The 25,711-nt window shown below is 41.4% G+C and overlaps 1 protein-coding gene across 3 annotated transcripts in view; it reads left to right on the top strand.

The window, feature by feature from the left end:
* The first annotated feature begins 2,817 nt into the window (after positions 1-2,817).
* Positions 2,818-25,711, top strand: part of ndp (norrin cystine knot growth factor NDP) — a 36,388-nt gene continuing 13,494 nt past the window's right edge. Inside the window, exons 1-2 of one of the 3 annotated variants that reach the window (XM_030427333.1) lie at positions 2,866-3,334; positions 20,740-21,241. In XM_030427333.1, the coding sequence (XP_030283193.1) occupies positions 21,035-21,241 (207 nt within the window). In that variant the 5' untranslated portion in view covers positions 2,866-3,334; positions 20,740-21,034. The other 2 variants (XM_030427334.1, XR_003985060.1) reach the window with 2 other exon arrangements.

Raw genomic sequence — 25,711 nt, 5'->3', positions numbered from 1 at the left:
TAGGCTTCCTGCACTGAAAGAAAGAACAGAGAGCTTTGTTTGAAAACTTAGCAAGAATATTTTTAACTCTTTACAACAACAAAGACAAACGTTGCTGGTGTTAGGACACCATGCCCATAGGCCAGTGAATGTGGGACTCTGGTGTGATTGGGCTGTGATGTGACCCTGCCCTGCTAATGGGATTAGCGGAGATGGAGGTTGAGATGACACATGTCATGTCAGGTCCAGTCACATCTCAGTTGCTGGTGCTCATGGGGACAGAATGTGGACTGCCTGCAGCACAAGGTGGGTCTTCATCAAAGCAACTGCCATGTGACACTCTTAAAGGAGCAATTTGTGAGATATGGAGGACATGTTTGTGTAAAACATTAAAGAGTTGATATGTCAAAGACATCTATGTTCTGTGCTACAGAAATGCCGGCTGAAGATGCCAGCTAGCTCCTGCCCTCCTGTCTCCTACTTCCCCATTTTTTATCAAAACAGGTGACAGTTGATATCCCCCATAGTTTCAACTGTGAGATACCTATTCTGCCAATTAAACGAAATAAACTTACAAAATGTCAAGACGAAAGATAACATTTTTACAACCACATTCCTTACTAAACAGAAAAATACACCAACTGAATTCAAGTTTCTCTCTTTTATACTAAGTTGAGAGTGTTAACACACTTCATTCAAACAATACACACGTTGTTGCTTGCTGCTGATGCCCGACTCTCCCTCTCTCTCCTCTGCTACTTCATACCTCTCATATCTTCACCTGCTGTGTCCTCTCATCCCTGGAGTCAAAGTCCTGGTCAGAGCTGCTGTAAATCACATCTGTACTGTATCCCCTGCCCCCCTGAGGCTGTCATCTAAAATACTGTCTAATGCATTGGCTAACAATAAATAAATTCCAAGTTTCGACTAAGGTAAATGGAATGCACTATTAGCCCCATAGTTAACTGTGCCAATTGCTAATCGCAGCTAGTTGCTACAGTCAACAATAGCTGCAGCAGAATGTAGCCCCAGTAGTTTTGGAGCTACCTTTAAATTCTGGCCTTGACAAGTCTTGACTAATTAAACCTTTAATATTAGCTTATACAGTGATACAACATGGGTAGTCCCTGACCTGCAGCCTAATCACTAATGTGAACAACCACAGGGCATGGGCCAGACTGGTCCAGGCTGTAGCACATTAGTAAGATGGACTTGTATCCAAGTTGAAATTTGAATAAACATCGGTGAGAGTAAAGAGTTTATCATTATCTTAAAAAGTAAGTTACCTGTCACCAGCTGTCTCATAGGGACAACGTTACTGTAATTTTATTACTGTCCATTTATCCTCAATTGCTATAGAAAGTGAAAGTTTTTATAAGTTGTCACAAAGCTGCTTTTGCAGCGGTATGTCATCTCAATATATTCCCTCCTTTTGCTCAATATATCTTCTGGCTTCTGGCTTTTCCCCGCTCTCTGCCTCTTACCCCACCCTCCTCTCTCCACATATGGGATTCACATTTGGCTTTGCTGAACATTTTCTTAATGTGATATTATGATACATTATCTGAAGCCATTCACTCCCTGTCACCACCGCTCATGTGGACACAAGCTGAGTAAGCCAAGGAGAGGCGGTCAGATGCTGTTCAGGTGAGTTATGGCCATTTAATTTGACACTGTTCACAGTGGTGATCATTTACAGTGCCTGAAAGTGTAATCAAAATACAAACTGTTCTTACATGGCTCTCATGCTCTATTTTTCTCTAGGAGCCTGCTAGTGGTGTATAAGCTTTCACCCTCTCCTGCTGCTGGCTGTAAATCACCTCTGTCAAAGGTGTGTGTGTGCAAGTGTCAGGGAACAGAAGGTGAGAAATTTGGGGGTTAGCTGAGGTCTTTCAGGTAATTGTGCTTCTTAAACTTTTGACCCACAAAGCCCTACTTAGTGTGGTGCAGCTTGCTCACCTTATATCCCCAGAGAGTTTTGGACTCTGCATACCATGAAGTAGTGAAACATGTTGAAGGAATACCTCCTCAGTACTTTAGCAGTAGATGTGACTTGGTTGTCCTTCCACACCTCAATTACAGGATAATACCTTTGCCATCAGTGCATTTTTTTTTTATTGCAAACTCACAACTGCTACCATTGATGAAATGCTGAGAGAGAGGCAGAGTGACTGATGTAATTTATCACAATATTCTGGCAGCATTTATGTGCAAAGCCTCGGTGAAGGTATGATCGCCCTTGTCTCAGGGTAACAGTGATGCCTTCCTCATAATTAGCTTCTCCATTCATCATAGTTTGTCCCATTTATATCTTCAGGGTGTCTGTCGTCATGTTGAACCTTGTGAGAATGACGGATGGCGCTGTCACAGTTTGGATCTGCTCTGTGCCGGGCTCTGTTGCTGTTGTTTTTATCATTTCCAAACCTACAGGCACAGCACCATTATATCACTGTTTACAGGTGAAAACAAATAATTAAAAAATAAATATCTACCGACGAACTGGGTCCTGTATATTTTTTCAAAATATGATGAATGCATTGTTTTTTCATTCAAATCCATGTAGAGTGTAGATTTAGAAAAAATTCATCTTTATTTGGTCATTTGAACATTTGCAAACAAACTTTTGAGAGAGTTATCTAACCTCCCATTTAACTCCTCTTCGCTTGATCACCTCCTCCCCCTTACCCACCCAACCTGCGCACCCCCACCCCTCATGTCATGGTAGGAGAAAGCGCGTGAAGAGGAGGGCCACAGGGGCCAGTTGTTTTTAAATAAACTCAATCTGCTAACAGTTTTATAACCCTGACCTCGTAAAACTGGCTGCAGCTTTTGGTCAGCTCTGTGCTGATGGGGCCAGCAGAGCCGTCCAGGGCTGGTATTCCCATTTGCCGTTGTGGAGCGTGTCAGTGCGTCAGCTGGTGTGTGTGTGATAGAGGGAAAGAGAGAGAGGAGGAAAGGGCGTATGATATACGATTGCTGTGTCACGATCCACATGTGACGATCGTCCTTGCAGGCAAAGCATCCAGGCTGCTCCCTCCTTCTGGTGATTTCCCTCCTACAGCAAAGTGAGAGAGTGTGAGTGTTGGACAGAAGAGAGAGAGAGAGACAGAGAGACAGAGAGAGAGGAGGTGAGAGAGACAGTAAGACAGAGGAGGATAAAATAGCGTTCAGACAATCTGTGTGTGTGTGTGTGAGAGAGAGAGAGAGAGACAGAGAGAGATAGAGAGAGAGGAAGAAGCAGGAGTAGAGAGGAGCTGGCTAGTAAATAACAGTTGAACAACAAACCGGTGTTGCGTACAGGATCTCAGCTTCTGTCTGGATACCTCTGTTGTCTTTCTGCTGCTGGGAGCTGAAGGTAAGACCACCAGCCTGGGTGTCCAATCAGCACACTACTGTGGAGATCTGTCCTTCTTTTTTGAGTACTTGAAAATCTATTCTATCAAAACATGAGTGACTTTTTGACAAATGTTGCACAATTGTGTAATTAGGATGAACTACTACGGGCTGGATGTGAGATAACACAATGCATTTTCATTTTACATGCATGAGTTAAACTTGGGCTGACTCTTTCTCTGCTGCACATCCCAAAGCTCAGGTGCACATTCCTCTTTTATTGCAGGTATTTTCTGCCCCACGTATCCAGAATCTGCAAGTGGTTCTGATTAGGAAACAGTGTGACATGATGTGTAATAGGAGTCAACATGTTTGTGTTGGTGCTGGTGGATTTGCTTATTAGGCGCTGACAGTGAGGCTGGAGGGATAGTGCAACTCGCAGAGCTTGTAGGGAGTGTGTATGCTGGAACATGAGGTTAATAGCGATGTGAATAACTTATGGATATGTGTTTTACAGGTGTGTGCAGTTATGTTCATGAGTGTATGATTGACTTGGCCTCTCCTGTGGGTCCCGGGCTGCAGGCTTATGCTAGAAGAGATGATGACAGATATAATAGACTCTGTGGTAGGTAGGAGGAGGAGGAGGAGATGAGCTGCCACTTCCATCGAACTGAGAACGAGAGGCGTGTGTGTGGGAGAAAGAGAGAGGGAGAAGGTGTTTAAATTAAAAATGAAGTGACTGCAAAAGACTAGGGGCTAATGACAGGGGAGAGAAAAAGTCTAAGTAGGAGGAAACACATCTGAGAAAGAGACAGAAATAGTGAACCCTTCAGAGGACAGGCAGTGCCTGAGAAGGACACAATAAATAGAATAAACAGAATGAAACTGAGATGTGTGCGAGGGTGAGAGAGAAAGAGAGCTGAAGGAGGTGAGAGTGACAGAGAGTCTGACACAAGAGGAGGAAAAGAGAAAGAGATGTGTGAAGCAAACAGCCCTCCAGATGTCCTTCTCCATGTCCAGTGACACCAGATGAGAAACAGTTTGTATTGTAAGGAAATGTCTCTGTTTTTTCTATTCATTGATTGAGTCTGCATCCTCGCCTCAAACTCTAAATCACCTTTGAACTGTTTGGAGAAGAGAAAGGTGAGGAAGAGGAGTAGGAGGTGTGTTTGAAAGATTGCACATTCAGGTGCAGATAGACAGCAATGCTCTGGCAGAGCAGCACATGGATGGCTTTGTGTCTGTGATCTCATGTTTCATATTCTCACACATGCATTGCTAACACACACACACACACACACACACACAGGGACCCATTGTGAGTGTATTTATTAGGACAGTGTTGAAGCTCTGATAGGCAGTTTACAATGTCTCACTGCTGCAGGAATGTGCTTCTGACAAATTGATCCTCTGCACGAACTGCAGGCCATTGACAAGTTCCTTAACGCTGTCCTGTAAGACAAGCACGTGACGGATCTGTGCTGCCCCAAGAAGCCTGGTCCTACGGGATTAAACAAACACGCCTACATCTCCTTTGCTTGCTCTTTTTGAGAACGCCTCGAGCTTGGAGCTGAATGGAGGATTGATCTTGTTTTATGCACTGGCTTTAGCCTGTAGATCACTACGTTCTCAGTGTTTCTCTTTCTCTGTGACGAGGATGCAGAGAACACAGAAGGCAGATATAGGAACTGACGTGCAAGTTTTTTGAACCAGCAGGATTAGGAGTTCTGTTTTCTGTTCTATTAAATTACATCAAATTTAACTCTGATCAGCTCCCAAATTATGATACACTGACCAGCAGCCAGAAAGCAATAGAAATCTGGGAATATTCATACATATGTCCCCTGTCTCTTTCATTTCTCTCTGTGGCTCTCTGCTGTTTCTGAGAAGCCTAAATTGTAAAGCTAACACAAGCTTAGCTCCAGCTCACATGGCTGTCTGTCATTGGCTGTACCCTGCTCTCAAATCCACACTGTTTGTCTTATCTTTACTGTGGGGGATATATTTAGTGAGGAGCTTAGCTTTTAGGGGGTTAGTGCGTGGAGAGGGTAAGAGAGGGTGTGTGTGGTGTGAGACGGAGAGGAAAGAGTAAGTTTGTGTGTGTGTTTCAGGAGCTGGCGTCAGTAGACAGTGGAAGAGCTTGGCACTCTGCATGCCAAACTCTGTGCGTGTGTGTGTGTGTGTGTGGCTGGAGGACAGGTCTGTTGGTCTGCCCACCCCCCTTGCTTCAGTCAGGAATCTGCCCTTTAGTTTATTAAAAGCTGGTGAAACAATGGAGGGAGGAGAGTTTTTTTTTGGGGGGGGGGGGGGGGGGGGGGGGGGTTGAAGCACAAGATCAAATCAGATAGGAGTGTGATGATGTAATTGGAAAGACGCTTCCCCCACTCTACCTGTCAATTTCCCCCACTCCTCTGCTGTGCACCTGTTTTCTGTGCATGGCATCAATGGCTCTATAACTGAGCAGCCCATTGCCACTTCACAACCCCGTCCCTCGATAACAACTGTGTACTCAGCTGCCTGCTGGCTTCAGTGATAAAGTGGAGGATCCCTCTGAAGTTCTGGCTCCTCAGTGCTGCCTGTGTGCCATCATACACTAGCATCTGAGCAATATTTAGAGCCCTAGAGCAGCAGCACAAAACCAAACAGCCCCCTTGTGCAACTAATGTATGTAGGTATTTGTGCGGGTTTGCTTGTGTGATAACAAAAACCCATAAGAAAGGTAGGCAGGGTTTTATTCATATATGCACCCCACTGCTAAGACCAAAAGGTAGAAAATTCTGTTCTATAGAACATATGGCCAGAACAGTTGGGAGGCTGTCTCTAAAAAGCACTCAGTATGCAGAAGAATGGCCCTTTTGATTGTTTTATTAGAACATGTAAAAATATTCGTATTCATATCTAGTATTATGATGGAAATTCTTATTCATCAAACTAAGTAAATACTATCATGGTCTGATAATTGTATTGGACTAAAACATTTTAAAAATAAAGATATTTCCCTTCATGGTTGTGATGAAGAAGTATGAAGTAGCACAATGTTTAATCACTCACATAAAGAACATTACAAGTACTTAATAGTAAATGCTGTAAAGAACAACAAAGTACAAAACTACAGCGCTTCAGTAAATTAGCTAAATTACTTTGCACCACTACATCAGTGGCATGTCAAGCCTTCAAGTGTGCCTGTGTGCACGTGTGCGTGTGTGCATGTGTGCATATGTGTGTGGGGAAGGAGACATTTTTCCCACTGTAGCCTCTAGGAGAGACATCACAATGTCTGCACTCATAACTCCCAAAGTCCTAAATCTTCAAACCAGGGGGATTGTTGAATATAAGGAGGGATTGTATTGTGGTTTTGTGCTTTGGCTCCCCAGATATTCTTCACCAACATCTTTTTGCAGATACTGGGCCCTCCTTAAACAATCTGCCCTTTGGTAATTTTGGTAACTTTGATTTGCTGAATGACATCTGATACGTCTTTCAATGAGCAGTAAATGCAGAAAAGGTCTCCAAACTAGTAGCATACAATGCATGCTGTTTAATACATTCTTCTGCTTGTGGGTCTTCAGCTGTGGCTCTCTAATTAGTGTGCAGGGAAGTGCAGGGAATTCCACATTGGTCAGTTCAAGAATTTGTTTGATAATTTGTTTGAGGAAAAACTGAGCCAATAGACAGAATTTGCTGATGTATTAAGGTCACTTACCTGGAATGTAAAAACAGGATAGATATATGGGGTTATTCTACAGCTGAAACAGTTGATCGTTCATAAACCCCCACTCTGAACTAAGCTTAGCAACCATAGATACAGTGTTTATGTCAGGCCTTTTCCCTAATGCTTTGGATTTCTCGCCATGATGTGCTCCATTGTCTGATGCAATTGTACCTGATTGTCACCAAGCTGTCAGGAACAATGCCGAGCTGTGAACCAGATTTAATGAATAGTGGCCAGACCGTGTAACTGCAACATCACATGAGGCCCATCCTCCCAAGAAAACACAGCAAAATGACTTGTTTCACTATAGGAATATGATCCACTCTGTCTGATAATATTTGAAAAGGTCTAGATGAGCTGCAACATTAAATTATTTACCCCCATACAAGTTAGCAGAGGGCTTAACTGGAAGTTAGCTGCTCAGCCTGCTGTGAGCGCCATGTAATGCAGAAGTTAGGCAGAAGATCTGAGTCATTTACACCGAGGAGTGGTAAATATTGCATATGTGCCATGCAAGACATGATAGTAAAAATTGGAGGTTATCTTGTGATCGCACTTGTAGTTCCCGCAACAGCAGGGGTGTCCAGGACTTGGTCTTTTACTGGATCTGTACAACATAGCCTACTCTCTTCTTCTTCTTTGCTTGGCCAGAATATCTCTTTACCCACCCTACCCCACTGTTTTTTAATGTTTTACCCCAAGAACAGCATTTTCAATCCACTTAGCTTTGAACATAGAATAGTGTCACTAGCTGTTTTTAGACAGGGCAGCAAGCCGCCAATTTGCCCGTCCTTTTGGCGGCTAGGTCCGCAGTTTTAGACAGAGGCCAGCAAATTGGGGGTCTGTTTTGGTCTGCCGATTTTCCGCCTCGCCTGCTATCTAAATCCGAGGCTTCAATGTGCCGGCCCCTTCATAACATGGGCGGAGGTGTCGATGACCGGCACTGTTGTGCGACCCACAGCCGGGGAGTTTTAAAACAAGGAAACAGCTGATCACAGCAGTCAGTCCATCACTTCATCTGAGGACGTCAAGATGAGCAACTGGACAGCTGCTGAGATCCAGGAGATGCTAGCGTCTCCTCGGTCTCTGTTGCTAGCAGCAAGCTAGGAACGGTCGAAACTTTCTAAACTCCAATGGGGTGCACTGTAAAGCTCTTATTTAATTATTTATTTATTTTTTACTTCTTTTTACCCTTTATCAGGTGCAGTCATATACATTCACACGTTCAAGGATACAACACAGGTGTGAATGGGGTAGAGGTAGTCCATGGATTTTGACATCCTAACAATGTCTAGATAGAGTCCATACTTGAAAGTGGGCAGTGATCTTCATTCACTGAGTGAGAGGATGAACATACAGTACACAAACATTCATTATTCATAATTAATTGGCAGGGGGAAGAAAAACCCTCATCAGTCACATCAAGAATCATTTCAATCAATAAAATATGAGGTAATTGAGGACCATCTATTCAGGAATACATCCGTTTTCAAGTGTAACCTTGCGGTTACATTTTCCATGTAATAAACATCCTTAACCTTCTCTCTCCATTGTGTTACTGTGGGGGGCTGCGGCCTCAGCCAGGAGATTGTAATCATCTTCTTATCAATTAGAAGAAGGACTCTCAGCAATACTCTCTGACTGGGAACTGGCAATATTCCTAACACGAAACAAGATGGCTTTAAGGGAAGATCTACATTTAACCATTTTTTTATTTCAATTTGTATGTTTAGCCAATATATTAACAGTTTCGGACAGTCCAAGAATATATGTGTGTGGTCTCCCACCAGGCCACAGCCCCTCCAGCACTGATCTGAGGCATCTGCAAATCTTGATGAAACGACGGGAGTCCTGAAAAACCTCATCTAAGTTTTCCCTTCAAATTCCTTCCAGATAGGGCTATTTCTAATTTTCTAGCCCTCTCTGCATGACAGTTCTCAGCTGTTATCTGGAATATTTCCAGTTCCCATTTTTCGTTCATATCTAAACTGTTATCTGTTAGTTCCTCTTGTAGTATCTTATATATGTGTGATATAACCATCTTTTTAATAGTCCCTTTGATTGTTAAAATAAAGAAATGTTCTATACACATTTTTTTAACTGACTATATATTTTCTTTCCTTTTAATAGGATGATTCAGTCCATGGACATTATATGTGATTATGGTTAAATTGTTCATGTATGTATAGCAAACATGTTCAGCCTATCCTCAATTACTATTCTCCACCCAGACCTCAGTTTCAGCATAGTGCACCTGTTAAGTACCTGAGACATAAAATATGACTGCACATCTGTTACTATGATATGAACAAGCATTGAACGTGATGAACAGAAAGAACTTGTATATACAAACAAATGAGAACTAACTTCCAAAAACCCAGCTGGCTGCACAAACATCCTGCTAACCAACTTCAGTGGTGACTAAAATCTCTCCAGGGGAGGACACTTAGTGCTACTGCGACTATTAACAGAGTCACCTGTGAGTGAAATAAAAAGGAAAAAAAAGTAAACCAGTCAAGTAGGACCAAGCACCAAACAAGGAAACCTGTATGCCTGGTCCATTGGCAGCACTATTTAGCAGTTTATTATCAGTCTATATACCTCTCAGAGTTGTTTGCTATTCAGTTTTCACCTCGAACAAAGGTCTGCCAGTCCGCGTTGGTCATCACTAAAGGTCCCACTCTGTTCAATGCTGATGCCGTGACCCGGGGATGACATTGACATTAATTCCAATCTTCCTGAGTGTGGGGGCTGCCTCCGAAAGTATGGAGTAAGATCGCTGTCAAAAAGACGTGTCCATGATTCTAACATTCATATTCGTAATGTTAAACTTTTGTGTGCAAATAAAATCGTTGTACACAAAATTCTACTGTCATATACACAAGTCTGAGAAATTGTTTGGGTTAGGATTGTTTTTATGTGAGTATGAATCTAAAAGCTGTGAGTGCAAAGTCTTGTGAGCACGACTCTAATTTCTACGACTACGAAGTCTTCACTGTGAACACGAATTCAAGTTTTTGGGTTTGAGTAGAAAAGTGTTTAAATGACATCACGTAGGTCACAGGCAGGTCACAGGGGAAAATAATCGAACCTCGATCACTCCAAACGGTGCACTGTAGGGGTGGGCGAAATTTTGGTATCGATCCGATACCAAGTAATTACAGTGCCAGTATTGCCGATACCAATACTGATACTTTTTCTTTGAAGATTACTGATCATTGAATGATTTTGTACTTTTGCCTTTATTGAGTTGATCATGATTATGATAATAATAAAACACAGGACAAAGATTTTAGCCAATAAGAAAATAATATTTAACATAATTAAATCTATAACCCATCTGCATGAAATAGGAATACTAATGTTCCTTCAACAGCTTCAAAAGAGTAATTATACTCTGCCATATTCATACTTCAGGTATGAGGTAGGCTATATATCTAAATATAAGCATATATTTTTGAGTTCCTCAGTGAACCTGAGTGAGCGGAGTGAGAGAGGTGGAGAGGAGCACTGCACATAAGAGAGACGCTGTGCTCACACAAACTCTGTGAAGAAAAACGAGTGATTTGCTGAACTTATAGAAGAGAAACTACAACGAAAATATTGATCTCATCACGCTAGTTTCGATCTGATACCAATACTCACCATGGTATCGATACTATCGATATTTGGATCGATCTGCCCACCCCTAGTGCACTGTACCTGTCCTCTTTGAGGGGGGCGGGTCGAGAGGCGAGCTGCCGAAATCTGACCGGACCGAGACCCCAAAACCAAGAGAGATTTACTGAAACTGTAGCGGAACCACAAGGTCCAAAAGACTGAAACCATCCGGCACCCAGTGAAGGAAAAAAAGGAAAGAAGAGGAAGACGTGAAGAAGATAGAGGTACAGTAACGTCAATGTGATGAGGTGAAAGGAAATTAATAGTTTAATGATCGTAGTTACCGTTGTTGGAGCAGAGTGTTAGCTTGCTAGCTTACTTCGGACGATAGCAGCATTGTTTAATAATCAATAAATAGTTTGTGTGTTAATGTTACTCCACCTTTAATTCATCAGGGACGTTTAGAAAGTTAACGTTAGGCCTGTTCAGGTGTTCTTTTACAGGTGTCTTTCCTGCTTGTATATCAGTTAAAATGCTAACGTTAGTAGTTTTCCATCCCCTTTGTAATAGTGTAGTTGTAAGCCTTTGGTTTAATGTGTCACAGTATATGTTTGTTAAAGTTTACATCAGTGTTAAAGTGTATTACTGTTAATATATATATACACACTGCACTTGTACTCTGATTAGGCTTAATTGTATTGCAATGACAATAAACTGAATGAATCTCATCACATGTTCATTATTAGTCTTATGTATAGCACACATCAAGCATCTGTTTTTGTTTTTTTATTAAAATGTAACATGCAGTGGTCACATATACTTCTCTTCTCTCTTCAGATATAAAAATATTTCACCAGCCCAGTGACACAGCATCAGGTGCTCCTGTCCTCTACCTCAGCACAGCAGAGTGACACAGCATCAGGTGCTCCTGTCCTCTACCTCAGCACAGCAGAGTGACACAGCATCAGGACTAAAGGCACCAACAGACCTGCTGACTGGGTATCTCTTCTGACTAGTTCACAGAGGACCAGTTCAAATAAAAAAGCAGTTATGCATTTTCCAAAAACAAAGATGTGAGAGTGTCATCGTGACTTTTTTAACAGTCTTAGTCAATGCTGAAAAAATCAAAAGAAGCTGGCTGATGTACTCAAACAGAAATGATAGCTTGCACTGCTTCTGCTGCTAAATGTTTTCTCCAAAAGAATACAGACTTAATAAGGAAAGGACTAAAGGACTGGAACAATGCAAGCCACTTGCTGAAGGTTCATGAGGATAGCCAGGAGCACAATACCCACATGGCAACATGGAGGAGTTGGAGGTCGTTTTGCAAAGTGGCTGACAATAGATAAGAGAGAGACGGCACTCTGAGGCTGAGAGATAATATGTTTGTGCAATGCCTTATTTATATTGTATTTTTATGATTTGTTTCTTTCTTCGGTTTTTATTTGGTGTGATATTTTTGACTTAGAATAAATAAAATCTTGAATATATACATGCAGTTTCTGTGTGAGTGTATGAACATTGATTGTGAAATTGACGGCTAAGATCTTGCCTAGGGCACCAGATTACTCAGGGCTGGCACTGTGGGTGGAGCTGCCAGCTCAAGTAGCATCACAGGCAAAGTCAATACGTATATATCCAATAATTATTTCATAAATTGTACCATTTCAAATAATATACAGTTCATGGACTTACAGGCTTACTGCTTTAGCTTGCAAGCTAAATTGACATAAATCTGTCCATCATATAAGTCCGGTTTCTGTTCCTCTTTGCTAACCCTCCTCTCGGTCATGTGCATTTGTCTACAAGGAAGCCAGCAGGAAATCAATCAGTGGATCGATGGATTATCATACACACATTATGACATGTATATTGTGTAGTCGTATCTGTCATAAACAAGAGATTACGGGTTACGGGGTGAGTTTGTGTCGCGGTGCTGCAGAGACGAGAGCTGGGACACCGGGTCGAGGCTCCATTCTCTATGTAACAGAGTAAATTTGTTAATTTAACCAGCACTATTACTCTGAAGCTGTTTTATTAACGCAAAAATGAACCATAAGGCAAATGTCCCGAATAGTTCATTTTTAGCCTCTTTCCATCTGTGCTCCTCTGATCAGAGCGGCGTCTATAGGAACTGTTTGTTTTACAGGAATTGACACAATTTATCGATAGTCATATTTTGATCAACATTATGTCTCAATTAATTATGTCACATTTTGCAGGTCAGTGCTAATTAACTAGCACAAGCCAACTTCTAATGCTAGTAATAGTAGCACTAATTACGCGTCACCTACATGTCGTTAGCTTGCAAGCTAAAGCAGTGAGTCTGTAAGTCCATGAACTGCATATTATTTTAAATAGTACAATTTTATGAATAAATACTGGACATACACGTTATTGACTTCACCTGTGATGCTTCACCTAAGCTGGCATCTCCACCCGGTTCACTGCTGTAAACCAAGGCTTTGACACATGCGCGTTTGGAGTAATCAGTGTTCGATTATTTTTCCCTGTGACCTGCCTGTGACCTGCCTGTGACCTACGTGACGTCATTTCAACACTTTTCTACTCGAACCCAAAAACTTGAATTCATGTTCACAGTGAAGACTTCGTAGTCGTAGAAATTAGAGTCGTCCTCACAAGCCTTTGCACTCACAGCTTTTAGATTCATACTCACATAAAAACAATCCTAACCCAAACAATTTCTCAGACTTGTGTATATGACAGTAGAATTTTGTGTACAACAATTTTATTTGCACACAAATGTTTAACATTACGAATACGAATGTTAGAATCATGGACACGTCTTTTTGACAGCGATCTTACTCCATACAAAAGGGTTGTAAAGGTCTTCACGGCAGAATCCAGGTTGATTTTCAGCTGGGCAGGGAACGGTGATTGGGCTTTTATTTTATTTTCTTTAAGCTGTTTTATCACCTCCCTAACCTTTTTGCATTTCTTCTGTACATCTGATGTGTAATCCTGGTCGAAGAAGATCTTCTGTCCTTGATGTGTCACCCCCCGCTTTTTCCAGGCGTGTTGAAATATCGTTTCCCTGACTCTGTAGTCGGAGAACCGGACTATGATGGATCTCGGGGGGCAGGTTCCTTCGGTTTCATGGTCAGTGAGCGGTGTGCTCTCTCCAGGCACCGGTCCAAACCCTCTGGTAGTTTAAGCAAAGTGCGCATCAAGTTGGATATGAACTTAATCATATCGTTCGGTTCCTCCCCCTCTTTCACACCATATATGTGCAAATTATTCCGCCTCGCCCTGGATTCGAGGTCTTCACACTTAGCAGACAGTTTAGCTTCTTTCAGAAGTAAATAGTGAATGGCTCTCTCATGTCGAGTGCTTTATCTTCCGTGTCACTCACTCTCTGTTCCACATTTGTTACTTGTTGTTCCAGTCTTGTCGTACGTTGCAGCACATCTTCAAGGTTGGATTCAACCCTAGATAAGGTGGCCTTCCTATCTTTAGAGGCCTCTGAATGATCTCTCCACAGGTCACGAAGTTCAGCAAGCACCACAGACATTTTTTCCTCAGTGCCAGTATCACGTGTTGGTGAAGCGGTGACTGTTTGGTCTCGTTTCTCGTGTTTTTTAGCCGCTTTGCTTTTCTTTTCTGTATCTTTTCTTAGAGTTGACATTCTGGCCTTAGTAAGAGGTGACTAATTAAAATGAAATACTGATTTGACTAGGTTTTTGAGGGTTTCTTCCCGCAGCCGGAGGATCAGGCTGTTGTTCCTACCATGACGTCACCGGAAGCCTATCTCTCGTAAAGCTCTTATTTGGAAGACAAATTAGTTGTCACTGTTCACAGCCCAACTTCGAGCTTCAAGTCACGTCACATGTCGAAGAGTTGTGGAACATATAACCAAACCAATAACCTGACAAACCCTGAAAGAAGCTGAAATCCCAGAGCTCAGGGGAATGACAAAGTCCAGATTATCTCGGTTCATCACCATGAACATTACACATAGTCATTTGATCAACTGTGAAAACATCGATCAAGACTGATTTTGCAATAACAGCTATTACTATGGCCCTTTTATTAGAGAGGCCCTGTACTAAACCTTATTTTAATTACTCTGGTTGTAACAAGGTGCATATGCATATCTTCAAAAGAAAAGCTGTGTACTACAGACCTAACTGACAAGCAGAAAACCTGGGGCCAATTAGTCCTGAGTACTGGCTGTTCTCTGCATCTCTGGGCTCATAATGAGGCTGCCATGTGTAGTATGCTGTTTGAATTGTACTTAGTGGGAACACAGAGGATGGTATTGATATACAGTTTATTTAAATCAATTCCAACCTAGATCTTTATTTTATTTATTTAAACTAGTCATAGCATGTCCCTGCCTGTCCTGTCTTGTATGTGAAGCCTTTTATTGATTTAATCCATTAAATGATCCTATAACCACCGCTATCCCTACATGCCTTGAGTGTATAATGCCTATACAAGTGCATCAATGATGCTGGTAGTGATAGCAGCAGCAGAGATAGGGATAACAGTCACCACTGTAACACTCGACCAGGTATGGCTGGCAGAGCTGGAGGTGCTGATGGGTGTTGGCTGTATAAAGCAGCGTGCTGCTCTGAGAGGACTGGGCCATCTGCTATGTAAACCCTGCAGCACATGCTCGATGGGCCAACAAAACATCTCAGGGAGTATTTATTTTAACAGGCCAAATGATACTTCTATTTTCTCTCAAGAGGAATGTTAAGGTTAAATGATTCCCCTTAGAAAGAAAAACATTGGTGGTTTGAATGGGGAGGTTTGGGACGGCGCATAAGTGAAGAGGCGTATGAAGGTTTTGAGTTAGCTGGTTGTATTTTTCGACTCCACTTAAACAAATCAGTAAAGTCATGTAGCAATGAAGATGGCTGGTAAAGAGGGAGTCTTGATAGAATGCAGAATTTTGTTGATTACCGTTTTAACTGTACCAAACACTCCTACTCAGGAGTGTAATTACAGACAATTACACACATGCAAGTACACACATTCTTTATTCAAGTAAGAGTACATCATAGTAGTAAAAGATTCTGGTAAAAGTAGAAGTACTGATTCAACTTCCTTACTCAAGTAAAATTAATAAAGTACAGGCCCTGAAATGTAATCAAAGTATAGAAGTAAAAAGTATCGCTCTGAAGGACCAGCTTCCAGCTATTTCTGTGCAAAGCTAGCTGAAGCTCATGTCAGTTTAATATAATTCAAAGACTACTGAACTTAAAGGTAGAATCAATAGAATTTGTCCCAGCTGTTCCTAAATGCACCACAAAGATAGCTGATGTTGAGTCTCATTCCCAGACGTAAAAGAGTATGGGCATAGAATACTGCCATAAATCCCGCGCGCACAATAAAACATCCACGCGCGCAAATCAAACATCCGCGCGCACAAATCAAACACCCGCGAGTGCATTTTTTTTCCCCAAGCGCTTTTCCATGCACTGGCGAGCTATTTTTCATCCTGCATCTCTGCCCCCTGGAGCAATATTGTGGCCTGCGAGGAGAAAAACAGCTCGAGCATGCACAGAGTCCGCTCGCAATACTTTCCCCTGCTCGCTCGCGCAACACTCCTCTCCTCGCTCGGGAAAACTTTCACTCTGCTCGCGCGAGTGAATTTTTTTAATGGGCGTTTTTGTCAGTAAGGGGGCGGGCCTTGGGGGCATGCCAATCACCATTGTATCCCCGAATAATTGGTTGAGCGTATTCGCCAATCGGACAGCAGGGTACGGCAACACCACTAGGACAAACGGGACAAACCACACAGCCCTGAATGCCTGAATGAAAGTATTGCGATTTGGTGTCTTGACTTGAATGTTTGCAAAATGTCACACAGAGCAATGAACTTCATTATGTTTGTCTGAGTGCTGTCTTTTCTTTCCTCCATCGTTGACATTAATCTGATAAAATGCTGATCATTTTTTGTAACTTGGACCCTGTTGCACACAGACATTTTTTATTTTGGTAAAACTGTATTGTTCATATTCTCGATCTAGGCTACTGCTTTCTCCCTGATTTTATAAACGTAATATTAAAAAAAATAAAACAAAATAAAAAATTAAACATAATAATAATAATAATAAAGATAGAAGGCCTGTAGTTAATAATAGGCGTCAGCAACTCTCGATATGAGAGCAGCACATAAGCCTATGTCCAGATGCAGATGTGTGTCAATATAGTAGGCTATTTCTCTATTTGGGAGAGGCTTTTATTTAATTCCGAACAAATCTTATGCTCAGCAAAGATGGAAAAATATAATATAATCAACTCATTATTACTGTTTAAAAGAGTTATAGAGAGAAAGAGCCGGATCTGGAGCACACATTCATTTAAGTTTACTAGTGATTAAACTTATAAATAAATGTGTTGCTCCGGCCACAGACTGTAGCCATACAGGCTCCAGCTCTTTCCTTGGGTCAGTCCGAGCTCTCAATGGTCAGGCTCGAACAACTCTGTCCAGACGTGCTGGGTTAAGAAAAAAAAAAAAGGTGTTAACAGGCAGCGAGTGCTGTCAGCAAACACAGCGACATCCATAAATCAGCATTTCATTAAGAACATGCAGCCAAGCAGCGATTCGAATCGAAAACATTAATAACCTCGAAACAGACCCGGCTTCTAATTGAGGCTGGCTTTTATTTACTCAAACTTGTATCCAGACCTGGTCCAGTAGGAGACAGCGTCGCAGACTGGGATCAGTATTTGAGTGTACGCTGCTGACCAAATTGCCATTGTCTTGGCATTAAAGAGGATGAGAGAAGTGACAGCAAATAAACTACTCATTCATGCATTAAAACAGGACCAGGCACTGAGATTTCATATAAGCTGTTGTTTAGCCCCATACAGTTCATGCAGTAAATAGGGCAACGATTAGCCTACTACAGGTCTACCGAACAAAAGGCGAGTTAGGCAAAGATGGCCATGGACACTCTTTTTAAGAGACACAAGATTGATGTGCAGAATAAGAAATAATGTAAAATGATGAGACTGTCTTACAGCAGGTGGTGGTATGCACCTGACAGTTGTTCGTGTTCCGTCAGTAACCATGGCCGACTGCAAGGAGGTAACGTTAATTTCGTATCTAAGAAAAGCATAGCTTGCCGTATCCTTTATTTTGATTGACAGACAATACAGATACTTTAATACATTTGAGACAAACTGCTTGTAAAAATGGGCTGTACAAATGAAATTGCCTTGCCTTTTAATGACTACACAAAAACGTACACAAAATCTTCACCAGACAAAAATAATATGCGGTTGTTATTATTATCACTGGTTGATGTCATTTGATTTAGCATTTCTAACCAAAAGTTGTGTTGGCTTCACAATATCTCTGTTGAGCTTTTCCCATGTGAGAGTCTTTGAACATCCTACATGTCAGCTGTCTGTGTGAATGGACAGTACATGATTGATAATATCTACTGTCAAACAGCTACAGAAAGAAAGCTGGCAGCGACTGTATGAACAAGTGAAGAGACTAAGAAGAATGGCTGACTGTTTTACTAACTTCAAGTGTCACTGTCTTTTTTAACACTATTTGTCTTATCGCTGCTTAATGAAGAAAAGTAGACTTATACAGTGTTTAACCACTGTTAACCGTTATGTCACAAGCAACTCTCTGCCTTCGACTCTCTGCAGGCCTCTATATCTGCTCTGCTCACAGTTTTTCAGACAGAACAGCTGATTTCAAAAACTTAAAGGACAGAAAGGGAAAAACTTAATGTAACTACTTTAATATCAAAGCCTCTAAAATGATGAATATACAGCTTATATAATTGACTTAGAACAACTGAAGGAGGATAAATACAATGGTTCAGTTTAACCAGGATAAAGATCCACATTATCTAGCTGTATTTTCAAATACACCATGCTTATGAATAAAAATAATCTTATTCAAATAATAGATGTAGTTTAAGGGACAGTATATGTATAACGACTTCTGTTTGTGTTTCTGTTGTATGTCTTAAGTCTGATAATAGTCCTGATGATGTCATTGCGCGTCATAGTGATGTCATCAGGGTTTTTAAATGGAGAGTCTGAACTACAAACTATGATGCATAGTTAAGAGGAAGCTGACACGTACCAGACAAGAAGAATCAAACGTTTTAAGAGCCCAACTCTTACTGGTGGCTAAAGCTGGAAAAATTTTTTTTTAATATTACGTTTATAATTTTCAGGGAGAAAGCAGTAGCCTATATCGAGAATATGAACAATACAGTTTTACCAAAATAAAAAATGTCTGTGTGCAACAGGGTCCAAGTTACAAAAAATGATCAGCATTTTATCAGATTAATGTCAACGATGGAGGAAAGAAAAGACAGCACTCAGACAAACATAATGAAGTTCATTGCTCTGTGTGACATTTTGCAAACATTCAAGTCAAGACACCAAATCGCAATACTTTCATTCAGGCATTCAGGGCTGTGTGGTTTGTCCCGTTTGTCCTAGTGGTGTTGCCGTACCCTGCTGTCCGATTGGCGAATACGCTCAACCAATTATTCGGGGATACAATGGTGATTGGCATGCCCCCAAGGCCCGCCCCCTTACTGACAAAAACGCCCATTAAAAAAATTCACTCGCGCGCGAGCAGAGTGAAAGTTTTCCCGAGCGAGGAGAGGAGTGTTGCGCGAGCGAGCAGGGGAAAGTATTGCGAGCGGACTCTGCGCACGCTCGAGCTGTTTTTCTCCTCGCAGGCCACAATATTGCTCCAGGGGGCGCGCGCGCGCGATTTATGGCAGTATTCTATGCCCATAAAAGAGTCACATGTTGGGTTGGTAAAGCGTTCTGAGCAGCAACAAAGTGAGAAAATAAGAAAATCCAGGCAGAGGGCTGCAGGGTCTGCAGACACTAGACACTAACATGCCTTTTCTCCCTGTACCGGTGTTCCTCTCTGTCTGTTTCCTGTTTTTACGTCTTCTTATGTCTTTGTTTCGTCTAGCTACGTCTGTCATGTGTGATGTGCACTGATCGGTCTCGTGATGTTGGATAGGCGGTGTGAATGCTCGTCTGTTCACTCTTGTTTTACCTCAGCTTCCATCACTCTCCCTCTTCACCTTCTCTGCCTCCTCCATTAGCGTGGTTTTTCTTCTTTTGCACTGTAGAGTTTCCACAGTTATTCCAATTGTTCCACCGTTACCTGGGGACAGGGACCGGGGAATACTATGTCTCCTGCTGTTTTGGTTGTGCAATGGTAGACACACTTCCTTGTTGTTATTTGACATGTGTTTATTTTGTGATAGCAAAGTGAAGGGACATTTATACTGAACCAACTGATACACAGATGGTGTCATTTTTCTACAGCCATAACACTGCAAAAAAGTTGCCATTGCAAGTTTAAGTTTTAATGATGTTACCAGGGTAAGTAAATTGCTTGAATTTGGAATGTTTTTGAGAAGGTGCACCACATCTAAGGCATAGCCTCAGAAGCATCATGGTGATCTCTGTAGTTTCACACTAGGTAGTCAAGTTACCCAAGACAAATTCCAGAACGTTCATCAATTTACAGATGCCGCACTATAAAAAGCCACACATCTATGAGGACCAGGTAAACAGTAATAGCAAGATTTTAAAAAACCTGAACTCCAGATCATTACGCTACCTTCTCACTCCTTGACTTGACATATACACACACCTCTCCCTAATTCACAACACATTGCCTGTTAGCAAACCTGCCTAAGCCAGCACCAGGCTCCCTAACACAAACCCTATTGTCAGGAGGACAATAAAACTATGAAGTTGGAAACAGAAAAAACGACATAAATGCATGTGAAAATATGCTGCAGGACTGACAGAGGGTTTGCAGTGCACAGGGGCGAACCATTTAATAAAGGAGATGAATTAGGCAGCCAGGTTTGGAGACTCATCAAACAGTCACTAAAATACCAAAACTGGCAAAAATATCAATGAGCAGCTGTCTGGAGGTATCGTCATAAACGACACACAAACATACAAAGGGTGAACGTGATCTTTTCCAACACTTATAGTAGTTGGAAACAAACAAATGAGTAATAGACAAAACATACTGCCTACACACACACAATATTGTTTCTTCTTGCCTTTATCAGCCCATGTTCCCACTGATGCCTTCCTGTTTACTTTTTATCTCCTTTTTTCAGCCTCCTTTTTTCAGCCTACAGACAGATGGGGATGGAGCGAAACGAAGCAACCCTCCTACTGCCTTTTTCCCTACAGCTCACAGACCTTGAACTTCTGCTGTACTAGCAGGAGCAATACAGAGACAAAGACGTCCCCTTTTTCCTTTGTAGGACCCTGAAATACACCTTGGTTTGAGGAGCAAAGAACTGTGAGAAAGTGAGAGAAGGAGAAACAGAGGGGAACACAGAGGATCACAGAGACACCGTGCCGTGTTGGACATCCCAGTAGGATCGAGGGCCTCGGGGTGTTCCAATCATGAAACCTTCAATATCTATGGGTCCCCCTTCTGGCCTGCTGCTGGTCCTGATGTGCTGCCCCCTGCTGGGCTTTGTCCAGTCTGCCAGCAGCAACAAGGCCAGTGATAATGGACACCCACACCTGGGAGACACTGACCCAGAGCAATGCATGAGGCACCACTTTGTGGAGACCATCACACACCCGATATACAAGTGCAACTCCAAGGTAAGGCAGAAACAGACCCGCACAAACACACTATAAACCAATCTGCTTCATTGTGGTCACCTGATCATTTTTGGTAACATGATGTTGCAGGTTTAACAGTGCCAGTCCCCCTGACAAACTCATTTGTTCCAAATGTCAGGGAAACAAACCTCAGAACTCAGAAAGAGCAGCGGCCAAGAGAAATCCTCCAACACTAACTTATCTAATTACTTATCTTAGACACATTTTTTATGTCTTCCTTCTCTCTCTTTATCTCCATCTCTCCGCCATTTTGACAAGTCACACTGGGTTTCCTGGGGTCTGTGTGTGTGGTACTGGACATGGGCCATGCTGCAGACATATTCTGCGCTTCAGCTGAGACTCAATTTGGCTGAAATAGACATCTCCCTCTGCTGCCTCTGCCTAGTCTGGAGGGAGATAGATGGGCAGAAGAAAGAAAAAGAAGAGGAAAAGTGTTTTTTACTCTGAAGCATCAGATAACCACCTTATGTATTGTAAAGAGACTGACGATCCATTAAATCATGCCAAACATGTGAATGCTATTGTAGAAAGGAGCTATAAAATTCTGACCTTTTATTATGCACGGTGCAGTTGTTCAGCTAGCGTGAGTGATCAGTTATTTGGTCTTTTTTTAATATTCTGACCCCAAGTGCACAAACCACAGCTCAGCTCAGGGAACAAAGGGCTGAACACACTCACAGCATGAGTCAGGCTTTCTATTATAGTACACAGAGAACTGACGGTACGCCTGGTTTAGTGACAGTTTCATACCTAACAAAGTATGTACAGATAACACAGAACCACCTGCATCATGACTCACCACCGCTGACTGTAAAAAATAGTGGACAGAGTCACGTGATGTCACACAGGTTTCTGAAAGGCAGGCGTGAAGAAGTGGGTGGTGCCAGCCATCGCCATCTTGACAGTGCCTCACTCACCGAACTCCCGCTTAGCATGATGGGCAAAGAAGTGGAGTGTGGATGGTGCTGTGGCAAGCGAAATGAGGCCTAGTTAGTGAAACATGCCCACCTAGCTGGAATCTACCAAGCAACGTAAGGCTTACATGCACGCTGTGTTTACACAGAAATAACCTTATTCCCGTGACTTAGTTAGCTGTAAGCTAGCGAGCAACAGCAGGCACCAAGGGTGTTTGTATGCATGTGTTCAGTTTAGCCTGTGGCCAGAGTTAGCACTCACCAGGGACTCAGTTTTATCCTCCAATGTCTTTTCTTTGTCCCATTGCTACGGTGGCCCTGAAGGGCAAACGACAACGACAAAAAGAAAAACACAACAACATTAACAAAAACACAACAACATTAACAAAAACACAACAACAAAAACAAAAACACAACAACATTTACAAAAACACAATTACATTAACAAAAACACAATCACAAAAACAAAATCACAACAACATTAACAAAAACACAATTACATTAACAAAAACACAATTACAAAAACAAAAACACAACAACATTAACAAAAACACAATTACATTAACAAAAACACAATTACAAAAACAAAAACACAACAACATTAACAAAAACACAACAACATTAACAAAAACACAACCACAAAAACAAAATCACAACAACATTAACAAAAACACAATTACATTAACAAAAACACAATTACAAAAACAAAAACACAACAACATTAACAAAAACACAATTACATTAACAAAAACACAATTACAAAAACAAAAACACAACAACATTAACAAAAACACAACAACATTAACAAAAACACAACCACAAAAACAAAAACACAACAACATTTACAAAAACACAATTACATTAACAAAAACACAATTACAAAAACAAAAACACAACAACATTAACAAAAACACAACAACATTAACAAAAACACAACCACAAAAACAAAAACACAACAACATTAACAAAAACACAATTACATTAACAAAAACACAATTACAAAAACAAAAACACAACAACATTAACAAAAACACAATTACAAAAACAAAAACACAACAACATTAACAAAAACACAATTACATTAACAAAAACACAATTACATTAACAAAAACACAACGACATTAACTTCTACCGGAAAAGGTAGGTACCTTCTACGACACGGATCAATGCTGATTGGACGAAAGCACGTCCGTCTTTTTTTCAGGTGGGAAGGGCTGCTTTACGCCACACCAGAGGCCTGTACTGCGAAGGGGGCTCAACATAGCCAGGTTTTGTGCTCATGATGCAGCTCAACAAAGCCCCAAGTCCCCAATCAGAGTTAAACGGTACTGCAACGCTGGTTATCAACTTAATTTGTCAAGTCCGGTTCTCTGCTTTGTGCTCAACGCGCGTACACATAAAAGGGGGCGTTTGACTTCATATTATTCTACTTCCGTGTGAAAACGGATCTATCCCGGGCCACATATTTTACTCAAGATGAGCAGATTCTTATTATGCAAGGCTATGAAGAATTCAAAGAAACCATCACGGCAAAAAGTAAAACTGTCGCCGCCAATAGAGCGAGGGAGGGCTGCTGGCAGAAAAGTGCTGACCGTGTAAATGCGTAAGTTAACAATGATTAATATCATGATCAATATTATATTAAGCCCTTAGTGTTTTAATTTCTGAATGCTCAATATTGTGCAACTTTTACATATTAACCCTCATCCATTTAAAAAATAAATAAACTGAAGCAACAACTATCTTTTTCATTTTTGAATGATGTCTATATTGTTTTCACATTTTACTGATCTCAGTTATAGAATGCGCGTGTGTGTTTTATTGAAAGTGAGACTGAGTGTGCGTAGCAGGGATGGAAATTAACTTTTTTGTCCACCTGCCACTGTGGCTGGTAAATTCTAAAATCTACCAGCCACTCGACATTTTTACCAACCACTTTTATATTTAAGCGTTGATGTGTACAGTACAATGCCTAGAAACATATTTTCCTGTACATGGCATGCACATAGTACTTCCCAATCAGTACTTGTTACCAGAGTTGATTATTCAGTAATTATGTGAAATACCAATGAATGATTACAGGGGTGAAACTATTCAAGGGTCATCTACTAGGCTGTGAAATAACAGGACATGAATGAAGAAATGAAGGTTAGATGGTTAGAAATCTATATCAATATTTCCCTGCAACTTACAGGAATTTACAAATGTCAACTTATTTCACATGTTCAACTGCACTGGACCCACACAAAGGAAGTGGAAGTTGCATCATTAGGTGATTAGGAGGTTAGTAATATATAACAATATCTACTTGCAACTATAGAAATTACTGTACTTAATTATCCCCTTTGTTCAACCGTTACGATGTAACGCCACATTTTAATTTACTTCCGTTTTTGTAAACTCTGACAAAAGAGAAGCCAGCTCAGCTGATCGAAGCACGGAGTAATAATTAGTAGCAGTAAAGAGTTCAAGTGAGGGCTTGCTAGCAGTTCAACTGCCGAGATGGTCATTTTGGCCGTTTTCAAATGTGCAATAACTTTGTCTGTATTTTATTTTAGAATAGTTTTTATATAAATCACACGCAAGACAAAGGCAATATATGTTTAACCTATTTCAGCCACAAGTGGTCATATTGACCGCACATCATGTCGCGGGGTTTCATTGTTATTGTTTGTGCTTCTTTGCGAATTAACTTGTAAGTTAATTATTATATAGTTGTATTATATCACCTGGTTGGCACCATTGGCAAACAAAAACGGGAGTTCCCCCCTCCGTGAAACAGCCAGCGGAGCAAGCCTGTAAGATTTGTGTTTGAGTACACTGCCCTACAAAGGGTGAAACATTGATCAGTTCATCAGTTTATTCATGGCCACATCAAAGAAATAATTAACTTTACTCATTATCTGTGACAAATAAATACTAGGTTGGCCTAATTAATATTTCATATTGCATTTTATTAAGATGTGGAAGCAGCAGTCGGACATGGCAGCAAGTTAGAGCCAAACACAAAAACATCATTCAGAGTGTTATGTAGCCAAGCTGCCCCATCATTTTGTCAGAGTGTGTTCTTTCTCAGATTTTCTGCATCACCAACTGAATGTAAGTAGGTTCCCATGGCAAAAAAAAACAACAACGAAGAGCTACACAAACAGTTTGCCCGACAGTGAGTGCACAGCTTCTTCCAGTGGCATTCCTGACACTCGGCTCGATATGTGAGTGTACGGTATTCCCTCGGCTGAAAATCTATATCGCTCATAGAGAATTTCATCAGGATATGCCAGCGGATCAGCGCCGCTCACGTCGTAGTGCTGCCCGAATTATTCTTGCTCCCAGGTCCACCGGGTTCTCAATGAATGGTGACGCCATCTCCGAATGAGTTACACAGTGAAACAGCGGCGCTTTTATAGCCGACTTTAAGCTGAAACTCTGAACAGAACCTGGTCGGGACCAGGTTATGAGCTAAGCATAAGTTACCATGGTGATCTAGCCGGGTTAAAAGAGAGCCACCGTTGTAGTACAGAGAAGCCTGGCTTTA

Source organism: Sparus aurata, chromosome 9 (assembly GCF_900880675.1).
Source record: "Sparus aurata chromosome 9, fSpaAur1.1, whole genome shotgun sequence".
Taxonomy (NCBI): domain Eukaryota; kingdom Metazoa; phylum Chordata; class Actinopteri; order Spariformes; family Sparidae; genus Sparus; species Sparus aurata.
Note: the sequence above shows the minus strand (reverse complement) of the source record. Positions and strands in the feature narration are given on the sequence as shown.